The sequence below is a fragment of the Lissotriton vulgaris genome, chromosome 4_1 (assembly GCF_964263255.1).
Source record: "Lissotriton vulgaris chromosome 4_1, aLisVul1.2, whole genome shotgun sequence".
Taxonomy (NCBI): Eukaryota; Metazoa; Chordata; class Amphibia; order Caudata; family Salamandridae; genus Lissotriton; species Lissotriton vulgaris.
Window position 1 is genome coordinate 577,775,257 of NC_141691.1, and position 20,490 is coordinate 577,795,746.

Genomic DNA, 20,490 nt, shown 5'->3' on the forward strand with positions numbered 1-20,490 from the left:
GAGCGCTATTTGTATGTGATGATGTTGTGCTGGGCTATGGATACCTCACACATTCCATGTACCTATCCTAATGGGAGCCATATCCAATACATGTCAGAGAGCACATGATTCCGCCTTGTTGGGGCATAATGGGGGGGGGGGGGGGGCAGTAGGTTTACAACGTTGATCCCAAGGCACACACCTTTGTGTCGATCCATTCCCCAACACACACACTCTTGTAGATGAAGGATGGCATAAAATAAAATAAAAAATAATAGAATAAAAAAACACACAATCAAGAATTCCATAGGAGCGAATCTGCAACAGGCAATCACCCAAACTTATAATGCAATGGCACACAACTAACGTTGGGGGGAGACTGTTGTGCACAGCAATCTATAAAGTAAATAAAGAAGTGGATGGAACCGACAAATATGGCTACCCTCGGCTCCGGTCAATCACCCGCAAACTGAGGCCGCTGCCTATCTACTATATATGATATTCCCATGCATTAACAGCCTAAAAACAAGAGGAGGAAGAAACCTGGCAATGACTAAAAACCCAGCCCCACACAATTCCAGAGTCAGCATGACTCCTTAATGCAATCGAGACAACACCTTAGAGTCATTACTAAATACTTGCATGTCCGGCGAGGGCGTACATCTCGCTACCTGCACACAGAGAAAGAGTGGAACACAGTGCAGGCGAGTGTTCAGGCAATATCATCAGAGGTCTGTGGATTGACATGTGTTGGCGCGGAGGAGTCCTGGAAGCCAGGGAGATGATCTGAGAGCTCCTCATCACTGTGCGGGCCTTGACGATCAGAGTCTGATTCAGAATCTCGCCCTGGCGAGCCACTGATGCTTGCCACCGCCTGCACTGCATCAAGTTGGCCGCTCAACATCAACTCTGGCGTGGGTCCAGAGGTCTGGGACGCCGACGACTGAGATTTCCTTCTCCTGCCCCTGCGCCGTCGTGGTGCAGCCTCTGGAAGCGTCTATCTCCATCCTAGTGGCGTTGAAGTATAGGATTATACCCAGCCTGCGGCACTGTCCGGGGTAGTGAAGAAGTGTGTATTTCTTTTTGCAACAACTCTCAACTTCGCCAGAAACAACAGAGTTTTTAAGATCATATTGTCGTAGGCGCCTTTTCACGGCCAGAAATGAGTGTCTCTGCTTCTGAACTTGGAACGTGTCGTCCGGGAAGATCATGACGTTATGGTTGTCTACTTGAAGGTCCTGCAGCTTCCGAGTCTCCTGAAGAATGGCATCTCGATCTCTATAGTTCAACAAACATATAAGAAACGGCCTCGGGTTCGATCCCGGAGGCGGAGGTTTGGCAGGCACTCTGTGTGCTCTCTCAACAACAAATTGTGGAGACCGGGCCTCCACCAGAACCAACGACCGGATCCAGTCTTCAGCATACATCACTGCAGTTTTCCCGTCCGCTCTCTCCGGCAGACCTACGACGCGTACATTGTTGCGGCAGGCCCTACCTTCGGCATCTTCTGCTCTGTCTTCCAAGGTTTCCGCCCGATTCAATAAGTCCCGGATGTGTTTCTCAGCCATGTCTATGCGTGGTGAAACCTCTGGAACACCTCCCTCCGTGGCAGCTGCGCGGTCTGCGAGCTTGCGATGATCTGCATGCAGTAACGTGAGGTCAAGTGCCACCTTGTCTATCTTACCCTCTAAGGAGGTGCAGATTTGGTTCATAGTCTCTCCCAGCTTCTCAACAGCTGCCAGTACCGCATCAAGCTTGTGTGCCATTGGGTCCTGCATTTCCACTCCTGCCATCTTATCCGCTTGCGCCCGAGTCTGCGGGTGAGGAGCCATCGCACCCCCAGTGCCAACCTTTGTCCGTCCCCCACGCGACATGGAGTGGCGGCTCAGGAGCGGCAGTCGCCTCCAAAAGAAACCTTGGATTACCCACTCCCCACTTATGGCGCACGATCAAGGATGCAGTGTGACAAGTCTTAAATACCTGCGTAGTAGCTCTTTCCAAGGCCTACAGCCCAAATCCAAAGCACCTCCTCTGCTGTTTCGACCTCCGATGCGCAAGTAATGTTTGATTTGATTTGATTATCGGATTTGTAGAGCGCATGAATGCCCGAGGGCGTCTTGGCGCTGAAATGACTGAGACTGTTTGACCTAAGGACGTCGTGCGAAGATCTGGGCCAAGCTACCCAAAAAAGAGCCAGGTCTTCAGGCTCTTTCTAAAAGGTAGCAGAGATGAGCTGTCTTTTATTTCTGCAGGAAGATTATTCCAGGTTATTGCTGAGTGCAGTGGAAAACCTCTACCCCCCATCTTAGTTGTTTAAATCGGGGGGTACGGAGGAGGTTAGCACTGCTGGATCTTAGCGACCTAGGTGGAACATACGGTGCCAAGTTTGTTTTAAAAAAATGTGGGCCTGAACAATGCATAGATTTATATGCCGGGCATGCTAGCTTAAATTGGATTCTTTTCTTTTTTTTTATGTCCTCATCTCCACCATGGTTGAGATCTGCCAAACGTATAAACAAGGAAGAAAACCATATCCTGGTACTGGCATGATGTCTCAGTCAAAGACTGGTAAGGGTGCAAACGGAGAATGGATCAGCCTTAACCCTACAGCTATGTCCGTCACCATGCTGATCTTAGCACCTTGTAATTTATCAGACACATAGTAACCATAAGCCAACATCAACCATATCTTATATCCACCGGTGTGCCAAAAGAAAAAAAAGGGCGAAGTGGTTTAGCAGGGAGAAAAGAAAGATGGCTTCGTAATCATCGGACCTGGGGGAAAAAAAAAAAACCCCAGTAAGGCTAGTGAGCCCAGTCAAATAAATGCCAAAAAGCTCTTTAATCTGGTTTCCCAGTCCTGGCAAGATCTAATTTTGAAATTTGTAGCATTGAGGTACGCCAGTCATGTAAAGAGGGAGAAGAAGCCTCTTTCCAACGCTTGCAGATTTCTCTACGGGCTACCAAAATAGAGTAGAATAAGAGATTATTGGCTGAACTTCGCTTCTGATCCACTAGGCCGAAGATTACTAGCTGAAGGTGCCAAGCCATGTCTTCCGTGGACCGGAAACAAGCTTCCGAGGACCGGTTTCTGGCATTCCAGCCGTCTTCAGTCCGGCTTGCTTGAATCCAGTGGCAAAGTGAGCAAGGGACTCACGTCTGAGCATACCCTGCCACACTTGTTTCCGGTCCAGGGAAGACATGGACCACCACTGTTCCCATGAGGCACAGGGTCAGACTGATTTGCATATAGCCATGTCTGAACTGGGGTGGCAGAGTGGGCTAAAGAACGGTGATGGATTAAACCCAGATCTTTTGACTGGGTGTGATTGTTTGATTGATTCAGATGCTCCGTCCATCACCACCCCCTTTTGGACCGAAGTTTTAGGAGGAGCTGTTTTTGGAGCCCAGCATATAAGGTGTTCCCATAATCCATTTTGGAAAGGGCCAGCATGGTTACCAGAGTTTTACAGGCGTCCTGAGGGATTTAAGGCAATAGTTTTCAGATTAGCTTCAAGGTAAACCATACCGAGGAGGCAAGCTTGTTGATTTGGGCCTTGAACGTGAGTTTAGAATCGAACATGACTCCAAGGTTCCTTACGCTGTCCACAGGTGATGGGCAGCTGCCTAAGCCGTCAGGCCACCAATTAGGTGACCAGATGTTAGGGTCCTCTCCCAGCAGCATGACCTTGGACTTGTCTCCGTTTAATTTCAAGCAGTTAGCTTGCATCCAGAGACTGACCTGATTCATGCAAAGCCGGAATTTACCGTCCGTCTCTGAGGTGTTGCTGGATATGTCCACCACTATTTGTGTGTCATCTGCGTAGGAAATAGGCAGGAAACTGTGATCCCTAATAATGTTTGCCAACGGGGCAACTTAAACATTAAAAAGGGTGGGGCTTAGAGAAGAGCCCTGGTTGACCACCCAAGGGGATTTGAATGATTTTGAAGAAAAATCTCTAAGCTGCACCGTGAAGGATCAAATCAAATTCAAATCAAACCAGGTCCAGACGAGACACCAGGCTCAGCGCCGCACCACAGTAAACAGCAGAAGGACAGACCAGCTTCTGGACACAGATGTACCTCGCCTCACAACAGGGATCCACCGGAACCTCCAGAGCACCAGCCATGGGTCACCACTGCCATCCACTCCCAGCCCCCCACCGTCCAGCCAAACTCAGTGGGCAGGCCTCACTTCCAATCTGACCTGCAGGCCTTAAGCAGGCGTCACCATCCACCCCTAGCAGTTCTATGCTCAGTGAGGTACTGCAACCTGCATTGATTCTGCGGTGTCTGCTGGGCCGCCCCCAGGCCGGTGTGAGCTGTAGGTAGTACTCAGCATGAAGCACAACCACCAACGAGTCCCTGGGGGATGAGTCAATTCCCGGCCTTGTCTCTGTGCACAGTTTACAAGTATGGAGCGCAATAAAGGTGGCAGGCCAAGGGAGTCATTACCGCAGCACGAGGAACTGCCTGCCGGCTATTCACAACAATGTACCTCAGAGGATCTTCACGCTGGCTAGCGGAGCCGATCGCAGCCCCACAGTCTACCAGGTTCCTGCGGGAAGTCGAGTAGGTGGAGCCAGTCCCCGGACCCGCACACACGCTCACCGCCGGCTTGTATGTGTACATCCGCTGCCACTCTCCGGATGATGGGCCGAGCCCACAGTTTCCCCCACGGGATACTATTGCGGGCTGTGTGGATCAACTGCGTTCATGGGCAGCACTCAGGACCCTAGGTATCTGCCAGAGCCAGCAGGGCCCAGGAGGCGAAGCCAATCCCCGGACCCGCGCAGCCCACTGCAGACAGCGCACACGGTCAATCCACAGGTCGGAGGGTGTTATACAGTTTCACGCGACATCCAGGTATCTATTGTTGCCACCGAAGCATCAGGGCTGACACAGGGGTTGTCTTATTCAGCCGCGGCCCCGATGTCCAGTAGTTGCAGGGTATTTCAGCAAGAGCCGTGAGCCGATGGCGCAGCTCTATAGCTACGCGTCCAGCTCCATTTCTGGCTTAGCCACACCCATTAAGTTGGCTTACACCATATCGGCATATTTAGTTTTCTAATATGTCTCTAGTAAAGGGGTACTACATGTACCCAAGCCTTGTAAATTGAATGCTATAAGTAGGCCTGCAGCAGTCTTTGTGCCACCCACTTAAGTAGCCCTTTAAACATGCCTCAGGCCTGCCGCTGAAGCCTGTGTGTGCAGTTTTAATAATAAGCCTTTTTGACCTGGCAAAATAAACATTTTGCAGGCCTAAACCTTCTTTTTTAATGCACACAAGTCACTGCTAAGATAGGCAATAAACAGCCCAGGGAGCAGGATTTTGTGTATTTAAAAAGTTGGACATGTACTTTTACATGTCCTGGTAGTGAAAAACTGAAACATTCGTTTTTTACTACTTCCTTAGGATAACATTGGGTTAACATATCACATTTATTTCAAAGTGTTAACTTTCAATTTGGAGTAGGTAGGAATGTCGAGATTGGTATTTAAAGTATTGTAATTTAAAGCCCTCGTCATTGTAAAGTCGGATTTCAAGTCGCAATTTTTAAAATATTACTTTAAGAAAGTTGACATTTTCTTGTCCCTCCCAATCATTTGGTGTGTGATGCCTGTATCCTGGGTCACATGATTAGGTGTAGCTGGCAGTTGGTCTTAATGTATTGCTCCCAGACTGTGAAACAAAGGGCTACAAAGGCTTGGCAGGATGGACCGTCTCAGATTTGATGTGAGGGGGAGAAGCTGTCAACTAGTGCATATGCACATTACAAAGGCTCTGCCTGAACTCATTCGCGAAGGGTTTGACACAACTCTATTGTGACCCTAGTCAATTTGTGGACAGGGCAGGCAAGCGGGTAATTCCAAACACATCTGTTGTGGAAACCTCCAGAATCATTTCCTACTTAAAGGTGGGCACCAGGTATAAATGTTGGACTGCAGACCTAAGTTTCTACTACATCTCTGGACTTGCGGAAGACTCAGAAGGACTACTGTGCCATAGGGACTGCTACTCTGTTGCCCTGCTGCCTGAGTAAAGGACTGAAGCTGCATCTTGATCCCACTGTGACTCCTAGGGCCAGTTGACTGGCCTCCTGAACAGAATGCAAAACAGGTTCCAATACTTTCCCTACTGTTGCACTCTCTGGAGTGGGAATAGTAATTTTTACCCTCCCGCTATCCAACGATTTCCCTACTGTTGCATTCTTTGGAGTGGGAATAGTAATTTTTACCCCTACGCTATCCAATGTTTTCCCTACTGTTGCACTCACTGGAGTGGGAATAGTAATGTTTACTCCTACGCAATCTAACGCTTTCCCTACTGTTGCATTCTTTGGAGGGGGAATAGTAATTTTTACCCCTACGCTATCCAATGTTTTCCCTACTGTTGCACTCACTGGAGTGGGAATAGTAATGTTTACTCCTACGCAATCCAACGCTTTCCCTACTGTTGCACTCACTGGAGTGGGAATAGTAATTTTTACCCTCCCGCTATCCAACGCTTTCCCTACTGTTGCACTGTTTGGAGTGGGAATAGTAATTTTTACCCCTACGCTATTCAACGTTTTCCCTTCTGTTGCACTAACTGGAGTGGGAATAGTAATTTTTACCCCTACGCTATCCAATGCTTTCCCTACTGTTGCACTCACTGGAGTGGGAATAGTAATTTTTACACTCTCACTATCCAACAAAATCTCTACTTTTTTATATTACATTTATTATTTTTACATTTTAAGCTTTTTTACATTATGTTAAACATGTTTTATTTAATTGTTTTTAATATTTAATTACTTTTATATTATTTTTAATACATTTAAAAACTTTGATATTTTAGTTAACCATATTTTAGCATTCTATATTGTGGATTCGATATTTTAGTACTTACTTGTTTGTAGATAAGTATTCTATATTCTGTACTTCGATATTTTGTAGTCGATATTTTGGGAGTTCTATATTATGTCTCTAAATATTTAGTCACTAAACCCTAAGTCACAGCCAACTTCACACTAAGAGGCACTCACCTCTACAGACCACCGAGAGCAGGCACCAACTTCAACTATATAATCACAGACTTCGTCACAGCACTCACTCTCAAGGTTAGCAATGATATATTACTTGGAGACCTGACCTTACACTTGGAATACAATACCGACCCCAACTTAGGCGCATTTATTGAAGAACCTGTAAGCCTGGGCCTCACCCATGAGTAAAGCAACCTACCCATGTTGCCAGACACCTCCTGGACCCAAATTTCCCCAACATCTGATTCAGCAAGCTCACACAATTCTCTGGTCAGACCACACCCCTCTTCAAGTTCAGCATCCCCATCCCACACCAAAGCAAATGCACCACCACCAGACATCCCACCAAAACTATAACAGCATCACTGACAAGGACTGGAACATGGCTCTCAACACCCACAACTAAAACAAAGCAATAGCCTCCCCAAAGCCATCAAAAATTTCAACAATTGGATCAGCTCCTGCATCCACCCAACTCCTCTCAAACACAACAGCACAAGAAGATCCAGACCCAAGGCCCGTTGGTGCACAGAGGAACTCAGACTGAATAAGCAAAACTGTAAACAACTGGAGCACAAATGGAGAATGAGCCAGGATAATGCAGACTAAAGCACGTTGAAATCTGCCCTGATATCTGCCCTGAAGTACTACCACCAAATGATCTGGACCACCAAATGTGGCACTCTGTTGGATTGCCTCAGTGTCAGCACCCAAAGAGAAACACCCTGTCTTAGACGTTTAGGTACGATATCCTACCATATGGACACAGAGAATTGAATACTTTGGAAGTCTATAAACCTATAGGCTCCCAAAATCAAATGAATTAAAACTAAAGCAGGGCAGTGCTAGGTAGACAAGTAGACAGAATGAATAAAACAAGATAATAACACCAAGTGAGAAGATATGTCAGAATATAAACAATAAAATGTATTACCTCCTGAACGGGTTACAATCTAAAAGAATGATTAAAAACCACTATAGGCAGTTCATAAAAACAATCATATACAAGCAAGTGAACACAGTCGACGCAGCGTTTCGGTGCTTAAAAGAATCTTCACACCTTCCTCAGGACGTTCACAATAATTTGATATCTGTTGAGGATGTAGGATGAATATGTCAATTCTTTTCATCCAGAAAGCAAGTTTATATCTTCAGCGGATTTATTCTCGCTCAAGCTTCTATAAGGATGCACTTATGTTCTAGGTGCACGGAGGGGCCACCGACGGATAATCTCAACACCTGATATTTACTCAGGCTATCAGTGAAAATTGCACGACTCTTGTGGATTGTCGCTTCTGAGGGTTCTTCGTAAATTTAGAAACCCCAATTTCTTGGCTCTGTATCTACAGATTCGGCCTCCCTGCTCCTCCGTGCTGTCGTGGTTGTCGATGCCTTCGTGATGGTGCAGACTCAGTGTCAGCACCAACAGATATTTCACCTCACCATCAGCTGCCTCTAACTTAATCTCTCCCTCACAGAACCTCTGCAACAATCTCTCTGAATTATTCAGCAACAAAATCACCACCATTCAGCTACAATAAACAGACCTTGCCAAATGCCTCCCCATCTTATCCAAAGAAGTATAGGAGCCCTGACCCCACCACACCTACTCCAGTGGACTGCAACCCTTCAGCGCCATGTTCACACCCATTTTGAATGCCTCCATCTCTTACACAACCTTGCCAGATGCTTTGAAACATGCAACTCTGCTCCCATTGCTGAAGAAACCCTCTGCAAACCCCTCAACACTCGCCAACTACAGACCAATCTCACTGCTAACATTCCCGACCAGGGTCTTTGGGAATATCATCAACAGACACCTCACCAAATACCTCAATGACCACCAGGTCCTCAACACCACTCAGTCTGGTTTTATATCCAACCACGGCACAGAAACTGGTGTAATTGCTGCCACAATGACATCTCCATGACTCTGGACAAAGGAGACATGGTGACCCTCATCCTACTGGATCTGCAGCATTTGAGTCCTACCCCATCCTCATCCAACATCTACATGACATTGGAATCTAGGGATGTGCATGCAGAGGAATCTGCTCCTTCCTGACTAGAAGGACGCGGTCAGTCAGTCTGGCACCTCAGATTCCTGTGACTTCACCTGCAAAGTTCTGGAAGGATCCTACCTGATCTTGACTCTCTGCCACGCATACATGATCCCTCTAGCCAACATCATCCGCTCTCATGATATCGATGTCCTCTCCTATGCAGATGGCACACAACTTGTTCTCTCCCTCATGCAAAAGATGCCCAATACCTGGATCAAATGCAATGCCTGCATGACTGGCATCACCACTGGATGAAGACCAACTGTCTAAAGCTGAACAACTACAAGAACAAAATTATGATCTTTGGGGAGAGAACATTCCTGTGTGACTCCACTTGGTGGCCAACAAAGGTAGGATTGACACCCACCCACACCAAGAACATCGGGATCAAGGCCAACAAGCTCAGCATCACCTCATCATCCAGGTCAATGCTATTACTGCCTTATGCTTCCATACCATGAAGATGCTGAGGAAGATTTTCAAATGGCTCTCAATCAGCAACTGGAAAACAATCACACAAGCCATGGTTACAAAAAAACTGGACTATGGGACCACTCTCTATGCAGTGATCAACAAAAACTTGCCAGAACAATGCAGACCATTCTGAACTCGGCAGCCAGAATCACTGTGAACCTCTGACGCTGCACGCACATTACACCACACCTGAACAAGCACCACTGGCTATCCAATTGCAAACTAGCACAATTCAGACTTTTCAACCACACTTTCAAGGCACTACATAACACTGGCCCAGCATACCTCAATTATCATATCTGCTTTCACAAACCTTCCAGACATCTCTATTTGCCTGGACTCCTAGTTGACAAATCCCATGCTTACAGAAAACCAGATTCAGAGGTCGAGCCTTCTCCTGCATTGCTCGTAAAGTGTGAATTATGCAAGAAGCTGAGGACATGTCTTTTCTAGTAGTCCCACTAGATCCAAAATGTGGTTATGCTCACACCCGCTCAGCACCAGGATACCCTCCCGGGTGATAGTGTGCTCTTGGAAAATGTTGAATGTGTGTTTAAAGAGGGTACAAGGGAGGGTTTCTGGCAGCAGGTCGCTCAATGCAAGTGAATATGTCAATGGTACTATTTTTCCTTCTTTTTTTAACTCGAAGATGCCTGGAGGCATAATGTTGCAGGTTGCATATTTTAAGAGAACCCACAAGATCAGTAGATCACTGAGAAAGAAAAAGCTAAGAGTGAGTTGAGATAATGTCGTTATTCAACAAGGTTGTGCCTCAAATGGATAGATGCCTTTATCTAACAAAGTGGGAAAATGTTCTTGAAAACAAATATTTTAAATCAACATTTCTTCATAGAGGTTTTTTCAAGCTGGCACACGCTGGATTTCCATCAGGATTTTTTGTTGCTTAAAATAAAATGTGTTCATCTCCCCACAACTGGTGTAGGTTTTCCAGAGACTATCCAGCACATACCAGTTGACAAGTATGCTGTATTGATTTAACGAGCAAGCCTCCACCTGGACCTCCTTCAATGTTGTGGACCCTCTAGTAGGCAGGCAGCTTCCCCTGCAAAACTCAATCCCAATATTCCCATCAATTGGGCCAGGAATCTGTTTATTCAAGTTCTTGCAATTAGGTACCGAGGGTTTCAATTAAAAGAGAGATTGGTATGAACTATCTTTCAAAAAACTCTGGCATGCAGTAGGAGACATTTATAGCAGCGGCAAACTGAAATTCCTCATTCCCTTTCCTTCCTTCCACTTTATTCTGAAATACCGTGGGGGTAAGCATGCGATTTCAAATTGAGAAAATTGTATACCATTTGTAGGTGCTTCTAAACCAGTGTCTACAAAATTCTCAGATGTCTGTGTTTATTCAGTCAGTGTTAGAGAGTTCTTGTTCTGGTGGTCTGCCTTTTGCCAACAAAATCCTCGCAGATGGAAATCCAACATAGCAGAGTATATCTGTGTTGCTGGGAGCTCCTTTCAGGCTGCCATCTCCACCCATCCCTAACCAATGCAGCCAGTGCAGCCCTGTCCATTTCACAGGCACTCCATTACCCTCTCCAGGATGCTTCAGAAAACACGGGAAACAGATACCCTCCCAGGCTCAGTGCAGCAAGACCATGCCAGGGCATCAACTGCAATTAGTTTATGTTGAGTGTTTCTTTGGAAACTTGGGGTGGATTACAGCTTAGTTCAGGTAATTTGCCAAAAAACTCTAGGGAAATTGGATCCCTCACAATATCAAAGTAGAAATAAGTTATTTCCTTGCTTTTCCGTGTTTCTTTCACTGTACCTCTCTATTCATTTCTTAACAGAAGCCTTCTGTAAACTTTGCACCCAAAAACTGCACTTTACTTTTTTTGGTGACAGCCCATGACCCTAATGTTGTATGCGTGTTCTCATGACTATTTTATTAGTGCGTGTTTCTAGATAGTAAGCAGGAATCTCACTCACAGATTTTCACCTTCCCTTGCACCCAAAGCGTTGCGCTTTGCTGTAGGCTATTGCTGATGGCGATTGCTGTTGTCTTTATCCTGTCACCCTGATGGGAGTAGCTACTGCTGCATCTGTTTTCCTGATTGAGACCGATTTTGTTCAGCTTGTTACTGAAACTGTATGCCAATGTTTTTTGAAGAAATTAGACTGGGCTGAGTTTCATGAACTACTCTTTATGGGGAGTTCAACTGCAAGATTTAATTACAATTTTAATGCTCCTTTGTTCTCGCTCTTTTCCTGGACTCTTTATGGGTTCTATTACGGCCGATTCCTCATAGATAGAATAGAGAATATTTACTTTGTTGAACATGCGTGCATTATTGATGACTCTAGACCTTCTTTTCTTGATAATTTCTGTAAACGGATTTATCTGACTTATTAATTGAATAAAAATAATATACTAATCTCCTAAAGAGAATAAAGTATAAAATATCGACTTAAAAGTCTCATCATTGACTGAACTTAAACTGTAAATAATGATGATAATTGGCTTGATGTGTAGCTTCCATTCAAAAACAGTGGCAAAGATCTATCAAAGATCTTTGCCAAAGATCATTTGGAGCAGAGGTGAAGCCCTTAATTGTAAGTCACGGTTGACCTGGTACAGGAGAGTAAAATTTGAACGCGTTTCATGCTATCAGTATGATTCTATATGATCTCGTAGAAATCAAAGAAAGAACAGAGACTTAATAAGCTGCATGCAAGTTTCCACGTAATATCAGTGCTGGCATTTGGGCAGTGCGGTGCTACTGCACCGGGCGCTGAGCTTGGAGCTCTGTTTTGAAATATCTAATGGGTTCAAAAGCATCTGCTGCAGAGTTCCTTGTGTCTCCAGCAATTCTCAGGCAACAATAACAATGCCAAGGTAACTCTGGTGATTATTATATCCACTGGAGACAGATGAAGGTTTGACCAGCGGCTTTCTTGACTCATAAGCAGCGCAGAGGGTTAATATTTCTGCTGCAAAAAATTGTACCATGCAGATCACAGAATGTATGTTCATTTAGATAGCTCAGTGGGTTACTGCTTTTGGCACAGAGGTTATTTTGTGACATGCATTTCATAACTTATAATCCTTGATATAGCACAGGGAGCTATAAACTCCATTCAAAGAGCTGCATGCAAACTGAAAGGTATAGGTTTAGAATGTAATGGTTTTTTTTACCGAGTGTTTTAATATCTCAGTATTAATGGGTGATGTAAAGTGCTCTGACCCTGTATATTTGAATGAGTTGTGTTTTAAAAAAAAGTAAATACTTGTGAGATGGGCTATGGAGATGTGAGGGGCACTCCTGGAGGGTGAGAGTGAGTTAATCCATGAACAAGGTCAATGATGGTGGAGGAGGAGCAAGCAAATAATGGTACTCCGGGCGCCATCAGTGCTATAGCTGGACTCATCAACTATTGATATAGACAGTTGTTGAGCCAGCCTATAAGTGTAGCCCAAAAAGAAGCAACATTCAATGTAACAAACAACTTAAAAACCTCACAAGAGTCAAGATTTAAAAAAAATAATATCTAGAAAAAGGAAATGCTTACTAGAAATTACTTTGTGTCAAATTATCCTCCTATGATAACATCTGGTTATCTGTACAATAGAGTTTTAGGGTTTACTATAGGGATCATTACAGTCTATATTGCTAGATATCTATGTACCTACAAATGTCTTAGAAGGAAAAGGATCTGGGGTTGTGCTTGAAAGGCCGCTTATCATCATGTTGCAGATGTTGCATTCAGTGAACAATGTTTTCTTCACACTAAGATGTCACAAACATGGAGCAAATCATCACCAGCAGTGGTTAATGAGATTTCAGTGTTCTCTTACCAGCTCTCGGGTCACTGAATCCTGGTTAGAAGCAAGATCTGCAAAATCCAGGTATTCAACAAGCTTTTCAGAAAGGCCACTAATAAAAGTGTGTGACTCCGACTGGTGAACTTCCCACCCCTTTTAACCAGAAGAGCTGGGTGCTTAAGAAGATGGATTCTGCTTCTCCCTAAGTGCTGGTTCTTGACCATCTCAGTAGACTTTTCCCAATCCTCAAATAATACTGCATGGTTGCATGAGATGTTCCTGTTGACGTTTTCAGGAGATCTGCCTGCTATGAATGCTTTAGCAAAGGTGGCGATTGCTTGAAAAGGGTCTTTAAAACCAAGAGGACTCCATATTCGTATTCTAAAGTTGGCACACTAATAATCAAACCCCTCTCTCTGATTGGTGCTATCTTCTGATCATAAACCCCTGGGCATTCTCTTACATGATTAACACATACCCCCATGCAAATCAGGACCATAACTTCTGGAACTGCGAAGATCACAAAGCACCAAGTTCTATTTTCACTTCTCCTGCCCAACATGTACCTGGATCTAGAGATCGGATAGATTTGTATTTTGAGGTAATGCTTAAGGATGTAATAGAAAGTAGAAGGGCAACCCAATATACCTAATCGATACCTAGGTTAAAGTATATTCTAGAGAAACAAGCACAATTGAACTTATGTTCAAAGGGCTTGAGGCAGATTGGTTATCGGTGTAGATAAATTAATTTAGGACATAACTAGATAACAAAAGTGTAGATCCATTACTAATGATAATTATTCACAACATTCAGACAGAGATGCAAATAAAGTTATCCAGTGGCATGGTTACCAGTTTGGGGTGGGTCAGCATAGTTGGTCGGATAGCCATTCAGTAGGTGAAGGTTGTTGGGCAGCTAGAGGCCTGTTTGTGATTTACAAAACACACAAGATGATGGACGGAATGTTGCACAATGGCAAAATATTCACCCCCAGTCACAGATCTGGGTTTAATCCATCGTTATTTTACTCACCAAGCCACCCCAGTTCAGACATGGCCATATGCAAATCAGTCTTGACCCTGTGCCTCATGGGAACAGTCCACCCCGAACTGCCAAGCCATGTCTTCCCTGGACCGGAATCAAGCATCCTAGGACTGGTTTCTGGATTTCAGCCGTCTTCAGCCAGGATAGCTTGACTCCAATGGCTTAGTGAGCACAGGACCCACATCTGGGCATACCGTTACCACATTGGGTGAACAGCAAAACACACAAGATGATGGACGGAACATTGCACAATGGCAAAACATTCACCCCCAGTCACAGATCTGGGTTTAATCCATTGTTATTTTGCTCACCAAGCCACCCCAGTTCAGACATGGCCATATGCAAATTAGTCTTGACCCTGTGCCTCGTGGGAACAGTCCAGCCCGAACTGGGTACCCAGACGTAGGTCCCGTGCTCACTAAGCCACTGGAGTCAAGCTATCCTGGCTGAAGACGGCTGATAGCCAGAAACCGGTCCTAGGATGCTTGATCACGGTCCAGGGAAGACATGGCTAGGCAGTTCGGGCTGGACTGTTCAATGAGGCACAGGGTCAAGACTGATTTGCATATGGACATGTCTGAACTGGGGTGGCTTGGTGAGCAAAATAACGATGGATTAAACCCAGATCTGTGACTGGGGGTGAATGTTTGGCCATTGTGCAACATCCCATCCATCATCTTGTGTGTTTTGCTGTTCACCCTATGTGGGAAGGGTATGCCCAGACGTGGGTCCCATGGTCCCTAAGCCACTGGAGTAGATCTATCCTGGCTGAAGACAGCTCATAGCCAGAAACCAATCCTAGGATGCTTGATTCTGGTCCAGGGAAGACATGGCTTGGCAGTTCGAGCTGGACGGTTCCCATGAAACACAGGGTCAAGACTGATTTGAATATGGCCATGTCTGAACTGGGGTGGCTTGGTGAGCAAAATAACGATGGATTAAACCCAGATCTGTGACTGGGGGTGAATGTTTTGCCATTGTGCAACATTCCGTCCATCATCTTGTGTGTTTTACTGTTTGTGATTTAGCCAAACAATGTAGCACCCATTAGACGACTGCTGACCCAAGTATAAAGTCTTTAAAAAAATTGAGTGAAATAAACGGGAAAACAGCTAAGAACACCAAAATACCAAGAAGAAATGTTGCAATTGATAGGTTGAAAATGTGTGTAAAGACAAGCTTGTGATGCCACAGTGTGAACTGTGAAGTAAAAGACAAAGGAGAAGAGCTAATTGTGATAAGGAGTGGTTATGAAAATGGACACACGATCTAGAGCAATTTGAAGGGGACCAAGCAATCTGTGAGCCATGAGGAAAGTAGTGAGGTTGCTAAACACTTGTCATTCAAGGATTTTCTTAAGAAAAAGGAGCAGGGAGGCATGGATGGGATGATCCTCAGCTGTTTTTAAAAGTGCTTTGACTGCAGATTTAGAGCAAGAGAGGTACTTGTAATTAGAAAGTGATTACAAAGAAGTCTTAGGCAAGTTAGCTACAACATGAGAAGAGTAAGTCAGTGTTTTTATGATGTGGAGATTGAAGGTGTTTGGTGGCACATGATTAGTTAGTAGTTTTTAGTATAGGTATTTGCTAAGCAAAGGATGTGGGCAAGAAATTAGAACGCTTGATGGGGACATTTGTGAGCCTAATGGAGATGCAAGGGGAAGGAAGTAAGGTTAAGAGAAGTAGTTTTAGGTCCGCTCTAAGCGAATTATGATGCAAAAGGTTTAGTTGGGGTGGGGTGTAACAGGTGTACGAGAAGGGAATAAAGGGTGTTGATTGATGGGGTGGATAAAAATGTGAGGGCGAGGGTATAATGAGGAAGCTATGTCTTGATTATGGGTGGAGTGTGCAAGCAAGTGGAGGATGCTAAAGTGCCCAGTGCTTGTTTGTAGTGTTCAAATTAGAATTAAATGTGGTGTAAGGTAGGATTTGTCATCCTTTTATAAAGGAATGAGCGCAGTGAGGTTTTCAATGCTCAGTGAGATTGTGTGATCGAAGGCTGCAGACAGGAGGCTGCATGGATTAAGTTAGGTAGGGATAATGTATGCCAAATGATTTGTTCGCATTTTGTCAACTTATTCAAAGTGTGCCAAGCTCAATAAAAGGGGTGGAGTAATTTTTATTATCCTGTCCTTGAATAACTGGGTGCATTTCTATGCCTCTCCTCCAATTTTAGGGAAAGCAAACAAACTGGCTACTTCCAAGAGGCATAAACATATGGGGATTGCCCAGTTGCAGTAGAGTTGGGCTCTCACACAGCCTTCCAGGCAGGTGCATTACTTTAGGTTACAGAGATTCTTTTCTCTCCTCTGCTTCATGCTTCCTGCGTTCACCCCCTGCTCGCGTCATCATACGCTTTAATAACTCTTCATTACCTGTCTGAAGAACTCTTCCAGCAGCGACATGGTCCACCGATGGTGCAGGTCCCAGGCCTTCGCTGGATGGCTGATGTCGGCTGTGTGCAACAACAGAGATAAGGCTTTCGGCTTGTCGATCCTGCAAATCCAAATGACTGCACAAGTGAATGGGCTGCACTCAGAAGAACGACAGAGACAAAAATACAACCTAGGAAGGAAATGAGGCTGCGTTGGCGCCTCTGACTGTGACACGGAGAGATTGATTCGTGTATTTACAGGCTCTGACAATTTTGAAGGATGAATCTTTAAATGTATGCGATTTTTCAGTGGTGGCAGATTTATTCAGACTCTGACAGTAGTTGAGTCCGCCATCCTGCTGACTTCTGTCTACATCTCCGTTAAATGTCCCAGATATGTTCTCACTTGTTTTGAACGGCAGTCTCACATTACCCTGACACATCCCTGATCTTTCTCTCAGCCACTGGTAGGCGAACAAATGGAACAGGAAAGCTGTATGATTTGTTTCCTGAAGGCAAATGGATTTTATATCAAATGATACCAAGTGCTGATGGCAGACTGTGACTTAGCACAAGATATAGTATTCCACATTATACTGACATCTCAATGATGGATCTTACATTCCAGGATTTTAATATTTTTTGTATTGTTTGTTTCTGTTGAAATATGACCTAATCAATTTGATTTGATGATAATCACCTTTTGGGACTATGCACTTTGGTCTGGGGTTTAGTAATGCTAATTTCCTGCTTTCCTTGGCCGTTACAAATACATTTTACTTGTTCCCTTATCCTTAGGTGCATTGTATTTTTGTAGCAAATGCAATGTCTGTACTATAACCTCCTGCTGCCCAGACAAAATGTAAATTACTCTCCGTAATTAACGTAATTTCTGGAATGTTGACTTGTGCATGTCACACGAAATTCCAAAAGCTACGACATCACACCATGTTGCATAAATACATTGCTGTTCATGGCAAAATGATAGTGCAGAAGCGCGGAAACAACATGAACAACTAGAACGTAAGCATCTGTTGTTTAGTGTTATTGTCTTTTCTATGCTTTTTTTAACACAAATTGTGCCCTCGTGCCATAAATTGACAGGATGACGTTTTTGAGCTAAAATAAAGTGCTAAATAACAGATTTACATTTCTCATAATTCCGTCCAGTTATGCATAATTGTCGTGAAATTTTGTACAATTTCGCAAAATCAAATTTCAAAAATTCGACTCATTCCTAAAGAAAAGCTTACCTAATACCAAGTATATTTGTGAGATGTAACCCAGAAACACAGTTAGATTGCTTACAATGAGTGCTATAGTACTCAATAGTTTCCAGGTAATAAAAGACAACTTTAGTGTAAAATGCAGCTTAACATTTACAAATGACACCTGCTTCCCATTACTAATGACGTTTTGGACATTCATTTAAATATTCAGCGGGAAAATAGGAATGCTCTTTGAATACCCACAAACGCCAACAGATAAAACCTGCTGCCAATACATACTGGCCACAAGATGCAATGGAATCATCTTGAATGTTCTTCATAACAGTTCAGTGAAGTATACAAGCCAGCACATGAGAGCAACTGGATCCAGTTTTTTAATTTTATTTTTGTCTGACCAGCTGGAATTTTCACCATAGAAGAGTGGGTAAAATAACTTTGTTGTTACACGAATATGCAATATTTCCTCATGGAACACTTTGAATCACAAATAAGGCTTCATTTAAGAATGAGTATTCGCTTGTATGTTTAATTCAGGCTAATCCTGCGTAAAATAATGTTCGTGTGTACTTCGGTGGTTATATTGATCTTTTGGAGAAATTGCTATTGGTAAGCCTTGTTTTCTCCCTTGGTGGTATATAGGATATGATCCTCCAAACAATTTAGAAAGAGGGTCAAATTGAGTATTATAATCCATCAGAACATGGAAGGTTAACTTCTTTTACTCACCTGTCATTCTAGCCAATGAAGGCATCTTGGACTCCTGGGAGCGCCTACCTTTCATAGACTAAAATGTTACTTTCATTCAATGTCTGTCCAACCTTGACACAAAAACGACTACATCAAATCAAATATCCACTGCCTGGACTAGGGAAAAAAGTATAAAAAAGAAAACTGTTTTAATAGCGGCCTACTCTAAAATTCAAAATATCTAAAATTAAATTGGTTTTGAAACTTGCCTGTTTCACAGAGATTTTGCTTTGAAATGCTCTTGTGGTATGTCTGACTTACTCCTTAATTCCAGAAGTAAATCAGGTATAGTACAAGAGTAAGTCACGGAATGTGCGAATTGCACTTGAAATGTTCTCATATTTTGCCTACTGCAATACAGCTAATTGCCAACAATTACTAGAAGTAACATTACTAACAAGAAGTTCCATTTCAGAGAACTATGGGGCATTCAATATTTGTATAGCAAGTAGCAGAGCTTTTTAAATACCTCAGTAAACAGAGCAGACAAAGAGATGTTTTTTTTAAAGATCAGAGGCAGCCTTTTCTTTCTAGTTCAGTGCAGAGGCTGTCTACACACTACCATGCGCGCGCAGAGTGCCTGGCTGCGGTTTCACAAAGTGACTCACCCTTCTGGCTGCTGCAGAGCGTTCTTCATGGCCTTGATTTGCTGGAAGTGACAGGACATGTCAGTCGCCAACACCATCTCAATCACCAGTGCCCTGAACTCCCTTTGGGCAGACACCAAGCATAAAAACAAAAGAATATTTAGGAGAGGAAGCAGTTTATTTCAAAGGACAATATTGTATTTACTAATTATGTTGGACATTTCTAACAGCATGTGTCTCTAAAACATTCATATTTCTTCCTATTTAGGGAAAGAGAGGGGGCAGAAGAGAGAGTTTTCTTTGAAAATACCATGCTTAGTGTGAGCAAATTAGTCAAAAGCTTCAACTTTAGCTAAGAGGGGTCCCAATGGTGTCCAATTGACCCATTAGCAGCTCTTCACTTCAATTAATTCCTGAGCAGTGGGATTTATTCCCCGATAGACGCTCTCAGATAGACACAGTCAGACGGAGTCAATAATGCGTGTTGGCAGCCTGGGTCGGTGCCCACTTAAAATGAATGTACAAGTCAATATTATCTCTCATGATTGGTCCTAGATGCATTTGGCTAAAACAGCACCATAGGCTGGAGTGCCCTTTACTCAAGGTGCATGTAAGGACAAAGGTTTGCAAACCAACATAGATGGTTTTCAAACACTGTATCAAGATGAATAATATTGCCGTACAATTATACAGCATCCAACACATCTCCTACCAATCCAACATGGGAGGCATATTATTGCCATTTTTACCTTTACGTTGTCTACCAACTCTAACACTATATCATTCATCCGTTAAACTTATGTATACTTACCTTGCAAAATCTATTGGTATAACAATGTAGTGCATGAGATATAATTGTCATGCAATATATAGCAGGGTATAAGCCATAGACATCCTAGTGAATCTTGTCCTCATATATGTCTCTGCATATAGTTAGATCTACCAGAAACCCTGTAAATCCACTGTGCACAAACATAGACGTGCATTCCACAATGAACATTAATGACAACGCAGGTCATCCAGTTACCATTGCCAAGGACGTTGAGACCCGTAAACCAAAACACGTTGTCCAACAGGCAGTGGTTTACAGATTGCCACTAAATTTGGTGTTGTCATTGTGCTTTACCCTCCGGAGGTAAATCTTAGGGTTTACTGGACGTTCTCCATGTTCTC

General features: G+C 43.8%; 1 protein-coding gene across 9 annotated transcripts in view; it reads right to left on the reverse strand.

Moving 5' to 3' along the window:
• PDE1C (phosphodiesterase 1C) overlaps nt 1–20,490 on the reverse strand; it is a 1,706,308-nt gene that overhangs the window by 271,007 nt on the left and 1,414,811 nt on the right. For all 9 annotated transcript variants that reach the window (XM_086964785.1, XM_086964792.1, XM_086964789.1 and 6 more), the window contains 2 exons: nt 19,339–19,440; nt 16,756–16,876 (listed from right to left, as the gene is read on the reverse strand). In XM_086964785.1, the coding sequence (XP_086820911.1) occupies nt 16,756–16,876; nt 19,339–19,440 (223 nt within the window). The remainder of the gene's footprint in view (nt 1–16,755; nt 16,877–19,338; nt 19,441–20,490) is intronic.